The 13655-nt window shown below is 44.8% G+C and overlaps 1 protein-coding gene across 1 annotated transcript in view; it reads left to right on the forward strand.

Moving 5' to 3' along the window:
- Nucleotides 1–13655, forward strand: part of COL17A1 (collagen type XVII alpha 1 chain) — a 42377-nt gene that overhangs the window by 19010 nt on the left and 9712 nt on the right. The window contains 26 exon segments of the mRNA XM_054832003.1: nt 521–559; nt 961–987; nt 1447–1473; nt 1970–2032; nt 2203–2307; nt 2803–2865; nt 3521–3556; nt 3698–3751; nt 4142–4177; nt 4377–4412; nt 4826–4888; nt 5239–5274; nt 5645–5716; nt 6083–6109; nt 6803–6838; nt 7371–7406; nt 7599–7679; nt 8680–8715; nt 9974–10054; nt 11297–11350; nt 11470–11511; nt 12328–12384; nt 12544–12603; nt 13137–13163; nt 13251–13292; nt 13459–13524. Of these exon segments, the coding sequence (XP_054687978.1) occupies nt 521–559; nt 961–987; nt 1447–1473; nt 1970–2032; nt 2203–2307; nt 2803–2865; nt 3521–3556; nt 3698–3751; nt 4142–4177; nt 4377–4412; nt 4826–4888; nt 5239–5274; nt 5645–5716; nt 6083–6109; nt 6803–6838; nt 7371–7406; nt 7599–7679; nt 8680–8715; nt 9974–10054; nt 11297–11350; nt 11470–11511; nt 12328–12384; nt 12544–12603; nt 13137–13163; nt 13251–13292; nt 13459–13524 (1302 nt within the window).

Below are 13655 nucleotides of genomic sequence, written 5' to 3' on the forward strand. Positions count from 1 at the left end.
TAGAGTACCGTGAAGTCTGTCAAAAGTAGTGCCCTCACCTGTCCTCACAGACAGGCTGTGCTGGAGGTCAGGATGCTGCCACTAACACTGGTGGTGCATCCCTTAAAGCCAGCAGAAAAGGGAGAAGAAAGGAGGTAGTGGACATGCCATGCTGTGCCAGGATGCATCATGTTTGCTGTAGCAAGTGATTTTTCCATTTTGAAAGAACTACACAGAAAAATGAACCCACACCTTATTTCTCATGCTACTTTTGTTAGCAAGGGAGAGATTATTTACTTCTGTTTAGCAGATGATGGAAATAGGTTAAGAACAGAGAAGCCTACATTCTCCCAGCTTCAGAAGTTTCATGGATTTGCAAAAGAAAATTTGCTGAGGAAACTCTACTTCCAAAGCCATGCTGTGCTTGATAACCTGTGCTGCCTGCACCCTCAAAATCCAAATAGAAGGATCCTTGTATGTGAAGCGAGTAGCTATTCTGTTGTGTAATGTAGTCTAACAGCCCCTTCACTTCCTGTTACAGGCTACTTCAGAGGGGAGAGAGGAGAACCTGGTGAGAAAGGTACAGCCATATAGTCCTTCTCTTCTGTCCTATTCCTTGGCTCTGGCGATACACAAGTTTGGGGTGGATGTTGCCACAAGGGGCAATCGGCAGTGAGAAAGAGGAAGCTGGTTGACAATTGAACAAGAAGAGTGTACAGCTGGTTTGCCACTTAGAGGGCCTGATCCCATGCATAGCTAATACAGGAGTCCCAGTCTTGCTTTGTGCCAGTGTGAAATGCCAGATCTTGTTTGCCACTAGCGGGATGGGTCTGATCCTGCACTACTCAAGTGTAAAGTGTCCCTCTTCACCCAAAACTCTTTTCATTGAGGGTGGGAAAGCAACTAGAAAAACAAAATGAATGATTGATTATTGGAAATATCTCCAGGATCTTTCCTGATTTTTTTTTCCTCTTTTCTCAGGTGACATGGGAATGCAAGGTCCCAGAGGTAAGTCTGGGGTTACCTGCTTTCTCAGGTAGATTGCTGTCATAGGGCCTGGATTGTTATTACTCCAGAAATTAGATAGAGAAGCTGATGTATTCTGTAGTTCTGATACCGTTCTGATGGTTGGGTTTTTTTGCTCTGGCAAAGACAGTTTTAGAGTTCACAGTAGAAGAGATAACAGATCTCACTTTGAATCTAGAAACTTCTTTCACCTGTATGAAAGTCATTCCTGGAGCCAAGCTCTACCTGGTTTAATCACAGAGTGCTTCTGAGGATTTTGTGTGGTGTGAATGATTCAATCCATTGTGTAAATATAAGGGGCCCAATGTGGCCTTGCTGGAGAGGGTAGAACTTGTAAACATGCCAGGGACATAAACTCCTTTTTATGGGGGGATGAGGACTGGCCAAAGTGACAAACAGGGTCTTCTATTCCCCACTGACTGTATTTCTTTCTCCCTACAGGAGAGCGAGGACTTCCTGGTGTCCCAGGTGGGCAGTAGTACAATTCCCTTTTGAAGGGGGACATTTAGTGACATTACTGCACGCAAGAACAAATTTTGCACTGCAATCCTAACTCGAGGTGGTTCTCTAAAGAGTCAATATTTAGCAGATATACTAAATCACTTGATTAATACCTTGGTGCTGAGCTACAGACACAGCTCAGAGACTTGGGTTACAAGCAAGGCCTCAGCCTGACTTCCACTTAGTTGAACATGCCTAATTTGGGGGTGTGAAGATCCCGGCCTACCTTTGAAAGAGTCCCACAACTGCACAAATACTTAGTCCAACTTCCTTGTGCTCTTATGTGTATTGTGTTCTTTTAAAGAGATCCCTGTTCAAGCACCCACCTTCCAAGTAATATATTCTTTACCCCAGCTGATGAATCCCTCCAGGCTTCAGGTTCCCAGAGTCCCCTAATTTGCATGTTATGCTTTCATGGTACATAGACAAGGACTCTGAACATTAGTTGTGTTTTTCTTTCCAGGCATTCCTGGTCCAATTGGACACCAAGGACCAGAAGGACCAAAAGGACAGAAAGGCAGTATGGGTGAGCATCTCCATCAACGCTGTGAGTCACAAGTGACTGACACATGGCATGGGAATACAGACATCGGGTTGGTGTGATCATTGCCTTCCCCCATGGAGGTGGCCACGGATCCTCTTGCCCAAGGCCTCCCATAAAGACACCTTTTTTTACAAGGCATTTGTTTCCTATAGGTGATCCTGGAATGGAAGGTCCCATGGGACAAAGAGGTCGAGAAGGGCTGCCAGGGCCTCGAGGGGAGCCTGGACCACCTGGATTTGGAGAAAAAGGAGATAGAGGTAGGAATTAAGTGTCCCGTTCTTGCATAAAGCAGAGAGGGATAAAAGCTAGAGTTTGTTCTCAATTTATAAAACACCTCAGTGATAGAATTTGATTTGATTACTCAAATCCAGATTTCATTTTAGACATTTCCCAGTACAGACAGTTCTGGCCTAAGGGATTTTTTTTGCCAAACTTACAACGGGTAAACAAGGGTTGTTTTGTTTTGCCAGGTCTCACAGTCAGGTTTGAGTTTGGCAAAACCAAAAGCGATTAGTATCAAGGTCATCTTTTTCCTTGTTATCCAGGTCACCAAAGCTGGGGGATTTGTCTTGCTCATCCTAAAGCCCAGTGAGATGGGGTTTTTTTCTTGGACAATGCATGCTATTTGGGTGTTTTGAACTGACCAGATTATTCATGGCACTTGCCAGAGAAAGAATAACAGGAGATGAGATAGCGGAAAAATGGGATCACAATTGTATTCTACAGTATCTATTCATGTTCTTATTCTGCAGGTGGTGTTGGTGAGCCAGGTCCTCCAGGGCCACCTGGTCCCCCAGGTTCTGCTGGCCTTAAAGGTAAATATGAAGATAGACAGACCGAGCCTAGTAGACTGGTTAGGAGTAAATGAGCATTCCAACCTCGCTGTTTCACTTTGCTGCGCTGCAGTGATCAGAAAAGTGAACTAATGGTCCTCATTTTAGATAAAACTTACTTTGGTAGGTACACATAACCTTTAGAGCAATAAATTTCTGGAGATTTTTAGTGAGAGTGGGCATTGGCAAAGAGGTTTCTCAAAACACCGATCTTTAAAATGTGTGATGTTTCCAGCTGCTTTTTTTCTCTGCTTTCAGCAATAATAAGGTAAACTCCATATCCCTAACAGGCTTCTAACATAGTTACAGCTCTACAATCCATGTAACTGGGATAAAAATGGCACTATAAAAAATGGGTCCTAGCTGAAGCAGAGATCCCAGCGTCTCAGCCAAGATGGAAGGCTTGAGTCTCTTTATCTTACTTTAGGGAAAACCACTTCCTCTATGCCACAAGAACTAGGTTGTGTGGATTTGTTGTTGTGGTTTTGAGGATGTCAGTGATTCTTCTAGTGGCTGGGGGAATTCTGATCTGCTAAACACATTTTGGGTTGTGGATGCTGTTGGGCAAACCAAAAGAGATTTGTTAATTTTCTAATTGTGGTGTTACTGAAAGAAAATCCTTGTTCCTTATTCACAGGTCTGATGGGTTCTCCGGGCCCACAAGGTCCTCCAGGTGAGTGCTGCATTCCTTTGCTATCGCATCAAGAAACTAGAGAAAACAAAAACAGAGTGACAACTTCTCATAGTTTTTCTTGTTCAGTGATGCATAATGATGAGTGGGATGGATTAAATCCCCCATCTCATTTTTCTGCAGGTCCTCCCGGCCTACAAGGTTTTAGAGGAGAAGCAGGTCTCCCGGGTGCTAAAGGTAAGCTTCTCTTCTCCTGGCAATTACAGCAGCACTAGCTGATGTGCTTTTCTAGCACTGCTCTGAGTAGCAGGCTTGGTCTGAGCGTGTAGTGTTTTGATGTTGAGGGCAAAGAAAAGCATAAGAATGAGAAAAGGGGAGGATGAACTAGGTTTAGTCAGTGATCGCGAGCAAATATTGAGAAATACAAGAGACACAGAGGTAATCGAGCAGTTTAGGTAAGGAAACATGGTCGGATGGATGGAGCTGTATTGAAGGAAAGGAATTTCCAGTTTGACTTTGTCTGATATCAGGGTACCTGTATTTCCCCTATGATTTTTCTTGATGCATGAAATTCCTTTTTCTTCTGACTTGTTATTATTATTCTTCAATCATCCATATATCTTTCAGGTGAGAAAGGAGCCACTGGAGCCCCTGGACCCAAAGGTATGTTGATCAGTTAAATATCTTTCGTGGATATTTTCTTTAGATGCCTTTAGATATGGATACTGTCCATGGGTATTAACCATATCCTCCTCTGGCTTTTTCTTCTGAGCTCTTGTCAGAAAGCAGACTTTATTTTCTTTAGTGGAAATAATTTACAATGAAAGAATCTCACAGGATCCTTCCCTTTTTTCTACCACAGGTGATCAGGGTGAGAAGGGTTCTCGTGGAATGACAGGTCAGTGGATTCTTTTCCTGGAGTAACAATCTATCTAATACACACATGCATTATTTGAGTTTTCAAATAACATAGCCCAGCCAATCCCAGTTAGTTTTCTGAAGAAATATAATGATGTTATTGGTTATAGGAATTTTATTTCTGCACCCAAGTTTTAAACAAATAGGTCCCATTCTTGATTCCAGTAATCTTGGTAGCAATCTTTGTATTTAGCTTTAGGGAAATTCTCCCTCATGTGCCTTGTATTCACTTCACTTGAGCTTTTTTAATGCCCAGAGACAGTCACGAATCATAAGGCCTGAACATCCTGTCAATGCTGTTTTTCAATTGCAAAGCACCAAATATTGCTGACAGTCATAAATTGTATCTTCACCAAGATTTATTTGATTCATTTTTATACCATTTCGCTACAGGTGAACAAGGCTCAAGAGGAATGCCTGGTCCTCCAGGAGAGCCAGGGGCTAAAGGACCTATAGGTGGGTATCAGAAAACAGCTGTGTTTATATGTGGGACAATGTCATTTCCACCCAGAGTGTGTTTCCGTGAGCACAGACAAGGAAACAATATGGGAGTGAAATCATACTGGTTGTGATCCTAGGTCTTTTCTCTAGATAGCTAAGATTAGTCTGTATACTCAGAAAAGATGTCCTACAGTTAAGTTTCAAGTGAACTTTATCAGGATCTTCAGTAACTGTAGCCAAGGTTTCTTTCAGATGCAATATGATGAAAAAACACTCTCTTGTGTTTAGGGCTGTGCTCCGCTTAGTAGGACAGGGCAACTGTGGTACTATTTAGCGGTCCCTAACAATCTCTTTTCTTTTGACAGGACAAGCTGGCCGTGATGGACAGCCAGGTGAAAGAGGTAAGGGATTCCTTTGAGGTAGAAGTGCAGGTACTTGCTGATTTGGCAGGAGGCTGATTTGTAAAACAAGTGGGAGAAGACAGCAGTAGATTCATGTTCTGGGATCTTGCTGTCTCAGAAGAACTGTAGAGTCAACAATATTAGCATGGAACTGAGACATATAATGGAGCTGGCTGTAAACTTGTGACAGAGTTCTCACTACAGAACTCTCCTGTCATTGATGTTCACCTCCCAGACACTGATGCTGGAACTGACCAGTGGCTATGAGGATACAATAGGTAGAAAATGCTGCAGGACAGCTGGTGCCAAGCCTGAATGGTTGGTAAATTGTGAGTGACTTACAACTTGTTAATGGTGCTTATATCCCTAGGTGAACCGGGTCTTATGGGAATGCCAGGAGCCCGAGGCCCTCCAGGACCCTCTGGAGATGCAGGACAGCCAGGTAAAAGCATACGGAGACCAGAAATACTTTTTGCTTAGTCAGGAACACAGATGTCTTCGTCAACAATTTCCAGTCTTAATTTGAAGTTAAGGCTGGCAGAGGATCTCTGTACTGTAAGATGGTGATGAAAGGAAAACACTCAGGGAATCTAGACCTGTTGTGATCTCAGGATTGCACACACTGGAAACAAGAACATCAGCTGCTATGAGCCAACATTCTGTTTACATACCAGGTGCTAGGTCAATTTGCACCATTTGTGGGCTGTGCACTATAATTTGAAGTAAATGTAATCTTTTTCTCCCTGTCTGTCCTTTCACCACCTGAAATTTGTTTCGACATCTTAGAATTTTTGCCTTTTTCTTCCAGGTCTCACAGGACCCCAAGGACCGCCAGGTAGGTTTTTCCACTGTATTCCAATTTATGAATGACACACTTTGATATGGGCTCAAAACCCCCTTGTAATTTTCCCTCTGTGCTGTTTGGGGCTTCCAAAGTGATATCCCAAGGTTTCTGCATCTCACTGGGTTTTTGAGACAGGTTTTGTGGTTGGTGTGTAATGTTTGAGGAGCACAGGGCCTTGGAGTGCTTGAAAATTTACCTCTCCCGAAAACATAGTTTTCAACAAATCACATGTTTCAGTTCCCAGTGCATCACTGAAGTCTTTCTAATCAGCAGCGGAAACAGAGGGGAGAGGATGTAGCTATAGAGGTGGAAAGAGAGGATGTGACATCTGCAAGCAGAGGTCATTTAGGGGGTAAGTCACCAGGGAATTTATCCAGGAGCCTCAGGACAGGGAGCAGTACCTGGAAGAAGCTACAGGTAAATCTAGGGAGCAGCGCCATCATCCAGGCAGCAGTGGGAGAAGGGAAGCCCTTAACTATGCCCAGGGACACTACCAGCTTAGCCTATGGTCCACTGTGAATTCCTCCACTTGCTGTTAGAGACCTGCTTATAAATGCTGAAAGCCAGTGTCTTGAGTAGGGAGTTCCTTCACCCACAAGTGAAACTCAACTTGGGTACCTGGAAAAAATGGAACAAACAGTATTTTCACTAACCACTTTTAATTGTTCATCCACCTCATATCAGGACTTCCAGGCAACCCAGGCCGACCAGGAGCTAAAGGTGAGTTTCATTTCTTCCTAATACTCAATTTTCTCTCTAAGCACTTCATTTTAGGGAGGATTATCTGCTCTGCTGACCAGTCCCTGAATCAACAGTGGCATCTAGTGGCTTTAGGAAGGGAAGGTTTGAGAAACAGACAGTAGCCAAAGCCTCTTTGAGCATACACCAAAGGCTGAGCATCTACTGAGGCACTCAGCATGACAGTTCTCCACTGAGAAAACCTTAGCAAACCTGGGTTTGCCTTGAGTGTATGAGTGTGATGCCTGGTGACGGCAATGGAAGGTGTGTGCCTGCTTCAGAGAAATCAAGGCCTATTGCCTATTCTGGCAGATGTAGTGCTTGGAAAGCTGATCAGAGTATATCTGGATTAGCTGAGCTCTGTTGCTTCCCCTATGACCTTCTAGTGCTATGACTTCTCAGACAAGAGATCAAGGGCAAAGAGAACAGAAATCACGTTTAACAAGACGATGTCATTGAGCTAGTGAAAAATCTTCCCCAAAAAAGTTCATCTTTTTTCTCTTTCTTTTCATAGGAGAACCTGGAGCTCCAGGAAAAGTCATAAGTGCTGGTATGTAGTGCTGTGAGAGTTTAAACAATTCTGCTTTTGAAGGATTTTCTCTGTTTTTTGTTATGTCTCCTAAATTCATCTCAACTGTTTGTCAGACCCATAGGGACTATCCTTAAGGATAGATTTGTTAACACACTCGTTGGATGTGTATATGTATGTGTATGTGTGCAAGTGTATGTGTTTGTGTTTCAGAGGGTTCGTCAACTATTGCTCTGCCAGGCCCACCAGGTCCCCCAGGCCCACCTGGCCCCACTGGACCTCCAGGTGTTCCAGGTGAGGAAGCTGCTCCTCTGCTGTGGTTTTTGCAGGCAGCTTGCATTGCTGTGCATTTAATTTAATGTGTGATGCTTATTGTCTCTGCCAGGCTGCCCTGTCAGGGAGGCAAAATTGCTCAGGCAGTCTAGATACTTATGGTCCTCACCCTTCCCTGCAGAAAGATCAAGATCTTGGGCTGAATTAGGGAGGCAGCAGCCTCAAGGGAAAAATTGGATATGATCACAAGGGGGGCAGGACAGAAGGGAGGGCTGAGAAGATGAGAAACTGGGAACACTGTTGTTGTCCTTTGATCTCATGAGTACAAAGTAGTGGTAGGTCAAATCCAGAGAGTAGAATCAAGCTCTTTTGCCTCTCAGGGGAGCAGACTTGGGTCTAATCCCTCTCCCAGCACTGTTACTGGAATCAGGAGTTGCTTGTTTTCCAGTCTTAGCTTTGAACTCAAGACAGCAGAAATCCCACATGAACATCTACAGATCTTTCACACAAACACACATACACAGACTCTGGCTGTGCGTGAGCTTGGTCCTCACACTCTTCTGTCTCAGGTCAGACACCACCTCCAGCATGCTAGTGTCAGGCAGCAGAGTTCCTGAGCCGTGGCTCTCATGACACTTTTGTGCCTCTCCCAGCTGTATTGCTGGAGCTAGTCCTGGGGCTGGTTTGGTAGAGCTAGCCTTGATTTGCAGCAGGGAATGAGAGAAAGGTGAGGGCAATACATTTCTATTGTGGCCAGCAACAGTCTGGTTGTTTCCCCAGTCTAAGAGACACCAAGCACGTTAATTGGCACATGATGAAAAATAAGACTCTTCTCTGGAGCTTCAAGTAATACATGGGACACTGATGAAGTCATAGCCCATAGCAATTCCATTTACTTGTGCAGACAAATGCATTATTTGATAGTCTCAGTTCTTATAAAAGACCTATTGATTCTTTGCTGCTACTGTAAAATACAACCAGGAAAATCTAATGCAATCTGGTTTTTTTCCTTTGAAACCAGGTCCTGTTGGACCAGCTGGTCTCCCTGGACAGCAAGGTACCATTCTCCATCTGCTTTGATTCTGCTACTTAAGAGAAATGAGTTCATTAGTTTTCCTTTGTTTCTAATTCTCTCAGCCCTTGGCAAAATGTCTTTCCCTTTTGTTTGCAGAATTCTTCCTTTCAGTTCATTTTGCTGCATTATTTGGCTTAATTAATCTTGTAAAGAATTTCTATTTTTTTCTTTCCCAGGGGAAGAAGGGGGTGGTGGTAAGAGCCAGTGTGATGTGGATGCTGCAAATGTCTTTTTTTCTTCTGTTATTTTTTCCTGAGGCTGGTGTTTCTAAGGCACTTCTCAAGTGCAGTTGCCTTTCTCTGGTAGGGGATTGTTGTGGTTTAACCCAGCAGGCAGCTAAAACAACCACACAGCCATTCGCTCACTCACCTCCACAGTGGGACAGGGGACAGAATCGGAAAAAAAACCCCAGAACTCATGGATTGAGATACAGACAGTTTAATATGATAGAAAAGGAAGATAATAATAATAATAATAATAATAAAAATAATAAAAATAAAAGGATATACAAAACAAGTGATGCACAGCACAATTGCTCACCACCCACAGTCCACTGATGCCCAGCTAGTTCCCAAGTCATGGTCTAAACCCCTGGCCAGCTTCCCCCAGGTTACATACTGAGCATGACATCATATGATATGGAATATGCCTTTGGCCAGTTTGGGTCAGCTGTCCTGGCTGTGTCCCAGCTTCTTGTGTACCCCCTGCCCCTTGCTGGTGGGGCAGTATGAGAAGTGGAAAAGTCCTTGACTTAGTATAAACATTGCTTGGCAACAACCAAAATATCACTATGTTATCAACATTATTCTCATCCTAAATCCAAAACACAGTGCTATTCCTACTACTGGGAAGAAAATTAACTCTGTTGCAGCCAAAACCAGGACAGGGATATAGCCCAGCTGGATTCCTCCTGCCATTTTGAAAGGTGGGAGAACAAACTAGAGCCAAATTGGGAATAACGTCACTGTGAAAACACTGTCAATTGGACAGACATTTGTTTGGAAGGGCCTGAACAGAGCTGACTCCTAAGAACCTTAGCCGGTTTTCTATGATCCTATTAGGGCAAATTGTGCAGTAATTTCCACATTTGAATACAGTGTTCCTCAGAACCAGGGACTGAGTTCATGCCCCCAGTTCACATAAGTAAAGTCTGAACCTGTTGTCGAGGAGGTGAGGAGTGGGTACAAAATGTCACCCTCTCTCAGTTAAATATTTCTCTTTTTTTTCTCTCCTGAAAAAGGTCCACGGGGCGAGAAAGGATCCCCAGGTGAAGCTGTGATAGAAACTATCAAAACAGAAGTCTCATCATTAGCATCTCAAAGTAAGTGGGCCTGCCTTTCCACTCCTTTGCTTGGAGAGGTGCCAGAGGCCTCAAGGACTGCTCACAGCTAACAGGAGATGCCCCTCAACATGCCATAGGGCAAGTGTGTGTGTGTGTGTGTGTGTGTGTCTGTGTATGTTTGGTGGTGGCTACAGCAATACCAGCTACTTCTTGTGCTCTCCTTCTCATCTGTGCATCCCAAAGTGCTTTCAAAAGGAGGTAGATGGCGCCAGGCCCATGTCACAGAGAAGAAGGCTAAGGAATGGTGACTGGTGAACAGTCAGTCCCCAACAGCAGAGCTGATCACAGAGCTGTGAGGTTTCAGCCTGGCCTTTTAGCCACTGTGTTCACGCAGGGCAGTTCCCTATGTAATATGAACACAGAGCCATCCGTAAGAGGAAAACCAGTTTGAAAAGGCACGTTAATCTAAGCAACAGAAATCAAAATCTCTCTGTGAATTAGAGGACAAATTCACAGGAGAGCAAATGCTATTTTAAGATGAAAATAAGTGGAGCAGAACAGAATGGTTTAGCAGCATACCGAGAAAAGTGTCTGCTTGCTCTGTGCAATACTAGATGTGTGGTGCACTTACAGTCAGTATTCCTAGACTCCAGGACTTCTGCAAATGTGCGGGAGAGGCAAGTCAGAGGAAGGCATAAAATCATAAATGGTCCTTGCTTGATCACCCTCTGAAAGGGGTCATGTCAATCCAGACCATGCTTCAGTACTGTCCCACCCCCCCATTCAAGTCTTGGATCTCGGCATCACTGAACTTTGAGTTCGTGCCTCAGCTTGGCAGTGAGGATCCACCTCCAGTCAAGATAACACAGTGTGGCTACTTGTTAAATAATGGCTGTGTAATGTTCTCCTCGCAAAACTTGCCCCTTATTGAATGAATCTTTCCTTTCCTTGAAAGTTCTTTCTCCACTTCTTTAGCCTTTGGGTCCTTTGCTGTTTCCCTCAGTAACCATTACTCTCCAGAGACATTTCCTCCCTGTTTCCAATATGCTGCCAGCCTGCTCAGCACTGTATTTTACTTTATGTCCTAACCTGCGTGCTGGCAACCAAACACATCTCTTGTCTCCCCTCTCTGCCTCAACTTTGGCTTAGGTCACATAGGTCCTGCCTTACCCACCTTTGACTGTAAGAGCTTCTTAGAGCAATGTAACGACAGTGTTTCCATAGCAGCAGTAGCTCCATAGCAACAATTTTCCTTTTTTTGTGTGTGTTTCATTTGCACAGTGCTGACAGATTTACAAGGGCGAGCAGGACCACCAGGCCCCCCTGGACCACCAGGTACGTAATATAGCAGAGCTTAGTACGTAAGCAGAGGGACGTTAACACATATGACGTTTCTGGGCAGTGCAGTTTGCTGAGTAAATATTCTATAATACCCCTGTTTCTTTTGTCATCAGGTGAATCAGTGCAGGGACCCCCTGGACCTCGTGGCCCCCCCGGTAAGAGCTCGTTTCTCTGAAACAAACCTGGAAAGTGGGAGGTTTTTCTAGTGCCTCTATCCTGTGCCTTGTGGTATCCCAGATGCAATGTTGGACCTGGTGGAAGTTAGTAGGGCTGACTTTCCTGGAAGCAGAACTTCACGTAGTAGGTTCCTACTAATGCAGTTTCATTGCAATATAGTTTCACAGCAGCAAGACGCTGCCCAAGAGAGATTTGCTTTGGCAGAGGTTTGGCAGCCAGAGTAGTAATTCGTAAAAGCCATACTTTTTGGGAAGACACTCAATGTTCTCCAGTCCCCAAAGGAAGTAACTGCAATCAATTCTATCTTTACTTCTTACTTGTCCAGCCTTGACTTCCAGATGGGGACAGATGGAGTGGTTCTTATGTGGAACATATCCCCATTCCACTTGCTGTAGCACAGATTTCCCTTTCACACCCAGAAGAGGGAAGGTACAGGAGGACACGAGACAGGACCATAACCCCATTCCTTGCTCTCTGCTCAGTAGCAAAGGGGAGCTGGTCAGATGTGTGATGAAATGAACTTTCCCTCTCGATGTAGTGAAGACCAGCTGGGATAGGCACTCTGTACCACAAAGTAAGTTTTTCTGTCCTACGTCTCCTGTGGTTGCAAATGATAATGAAAAATAACTGACAGGGATAGATGCATATGGAGAAAACAATGATACTAGCCTACACTTGGAAATACTTGAACTATGGCCATGGCTGGAGATGTAGCAGCTCTGACTTGCATTTACTTACACTGCTGAAGTTCATCCTTCCTGAAGCCTGTTTGTGTCCCTTTTGCCTAGGAGAAGGATTGCCAGGACCTCCAGGCCCACCAGGGAGACCAGGATCTTCTGCATCCACCTCAGGTGGGTTCTTCCCACTCATTCCCTTGCCTGTGCCCTGGGAACGTCCTGACTGATGGGGTTCCAGAGGCCACATCCTTGGCTAGGACCAGGTGGAGCCAGAGGAAACTTGTGTCATGTTCTGTTGGATGTCATGAAGAAACCTTTTTGTTTTAATTACAGAAACATTCTTCACAGGCCCACCAGGTCCACCAGGCCCACCAGGCCCGAAGGGAGACCAAGGTGGGTATATCTTGCTGCCTCACCAAGACACTAGATGGATCTCAGCACCTCAGACTGAAAAAAAGGGAGGAAGGGCTTGGAAGCAGAAAGTCTCCTGCCTTTCTGTGACTGTAAGACTGTAAGAAAGCTAGCACAGTGGTCACTAAATAGGACTCCTGTCTGCTGCCATAAAAGTCAGTCTTTGTCGGAGAAATTTATTATCCTTCAGTACTGGTGTCAAGGCAATCATTGTGTTCAGATCCCAACTTTGCAAGCCCATTAGATTCAGGAGCATTCAGAGCTTCAGATTTGCCATTAAAGGGGAATGATCTGTTTGCAAAATGCAGTGTGGGCTTGGCTAAGTCAGTACAAGGAGGTGGCCCTGTGAAGCATAGCTCAGCCCTCAGCTGGCAGGAAAAGATGGGACCTACTCCCTTTACCCATTTCTGCCATGCAAACTGAAGGCCATGATAATATTCTGCAGTGTGGGCTGGGTTGCTGAGGATCAGAACAAAGCAAATGCTAACGTTGTTCCTCTGCTCTCCTGTTCACAGGCGAACGAGGTCCACGAGGATTCACGGGTAAGGAGGCTTCCAGGAGGTATCAGTGGGGTGCAGTGTAGGTTGCCTGGGTATATGACTGCTCCTCCATTTCTATGTCCCATGCAGGAGAACCGGGTGAGCCTGGCCTTTCAGCATTCTCCTCCCATGGTCAGTCTGTGCCCTCTTTCCTGCTTTTAATTCATTGCCCCTAGGATGAAACCAGGAGGCAAAATCCTGCTCTATTGATTCTAGCTTAGTTTTAGTGGAGCCAGGATTTTGTCCACACACTTTATTCCTGTGAATCTCTGACTTTCCTTCCTTCTGCAATTGGCAGGTGACAGAGTCACCCTGCAGGGACCTCCAGGAGTTCCAGGCCCACCAGGCCCACCTGGACCCAAAGGTAAAGTTAAAAATCTTCTTTCTTTCTTTGCCAGTGGCCTCACACAGCCAAGAGTGGTTGAGACTGAAGGATGGAGCAACCTGGTCCTTTGAGAACTACAGCCATACCCACCCCTGCCTTTTCAGGCAGAG

Source organism: Grus americana, chromosome 7 (assembly GCF_028858705.1).
Source record: "Grus americana isolate bGruAme1 chromosome 7, bGruAme1.mat, whole genome shotgun sequence".
Taxonomy (NCBI): Eukaryota; Metazoa; Chordata; class Aves; order Gruiformes; family Gruidae; genus Grus; species Grus americana.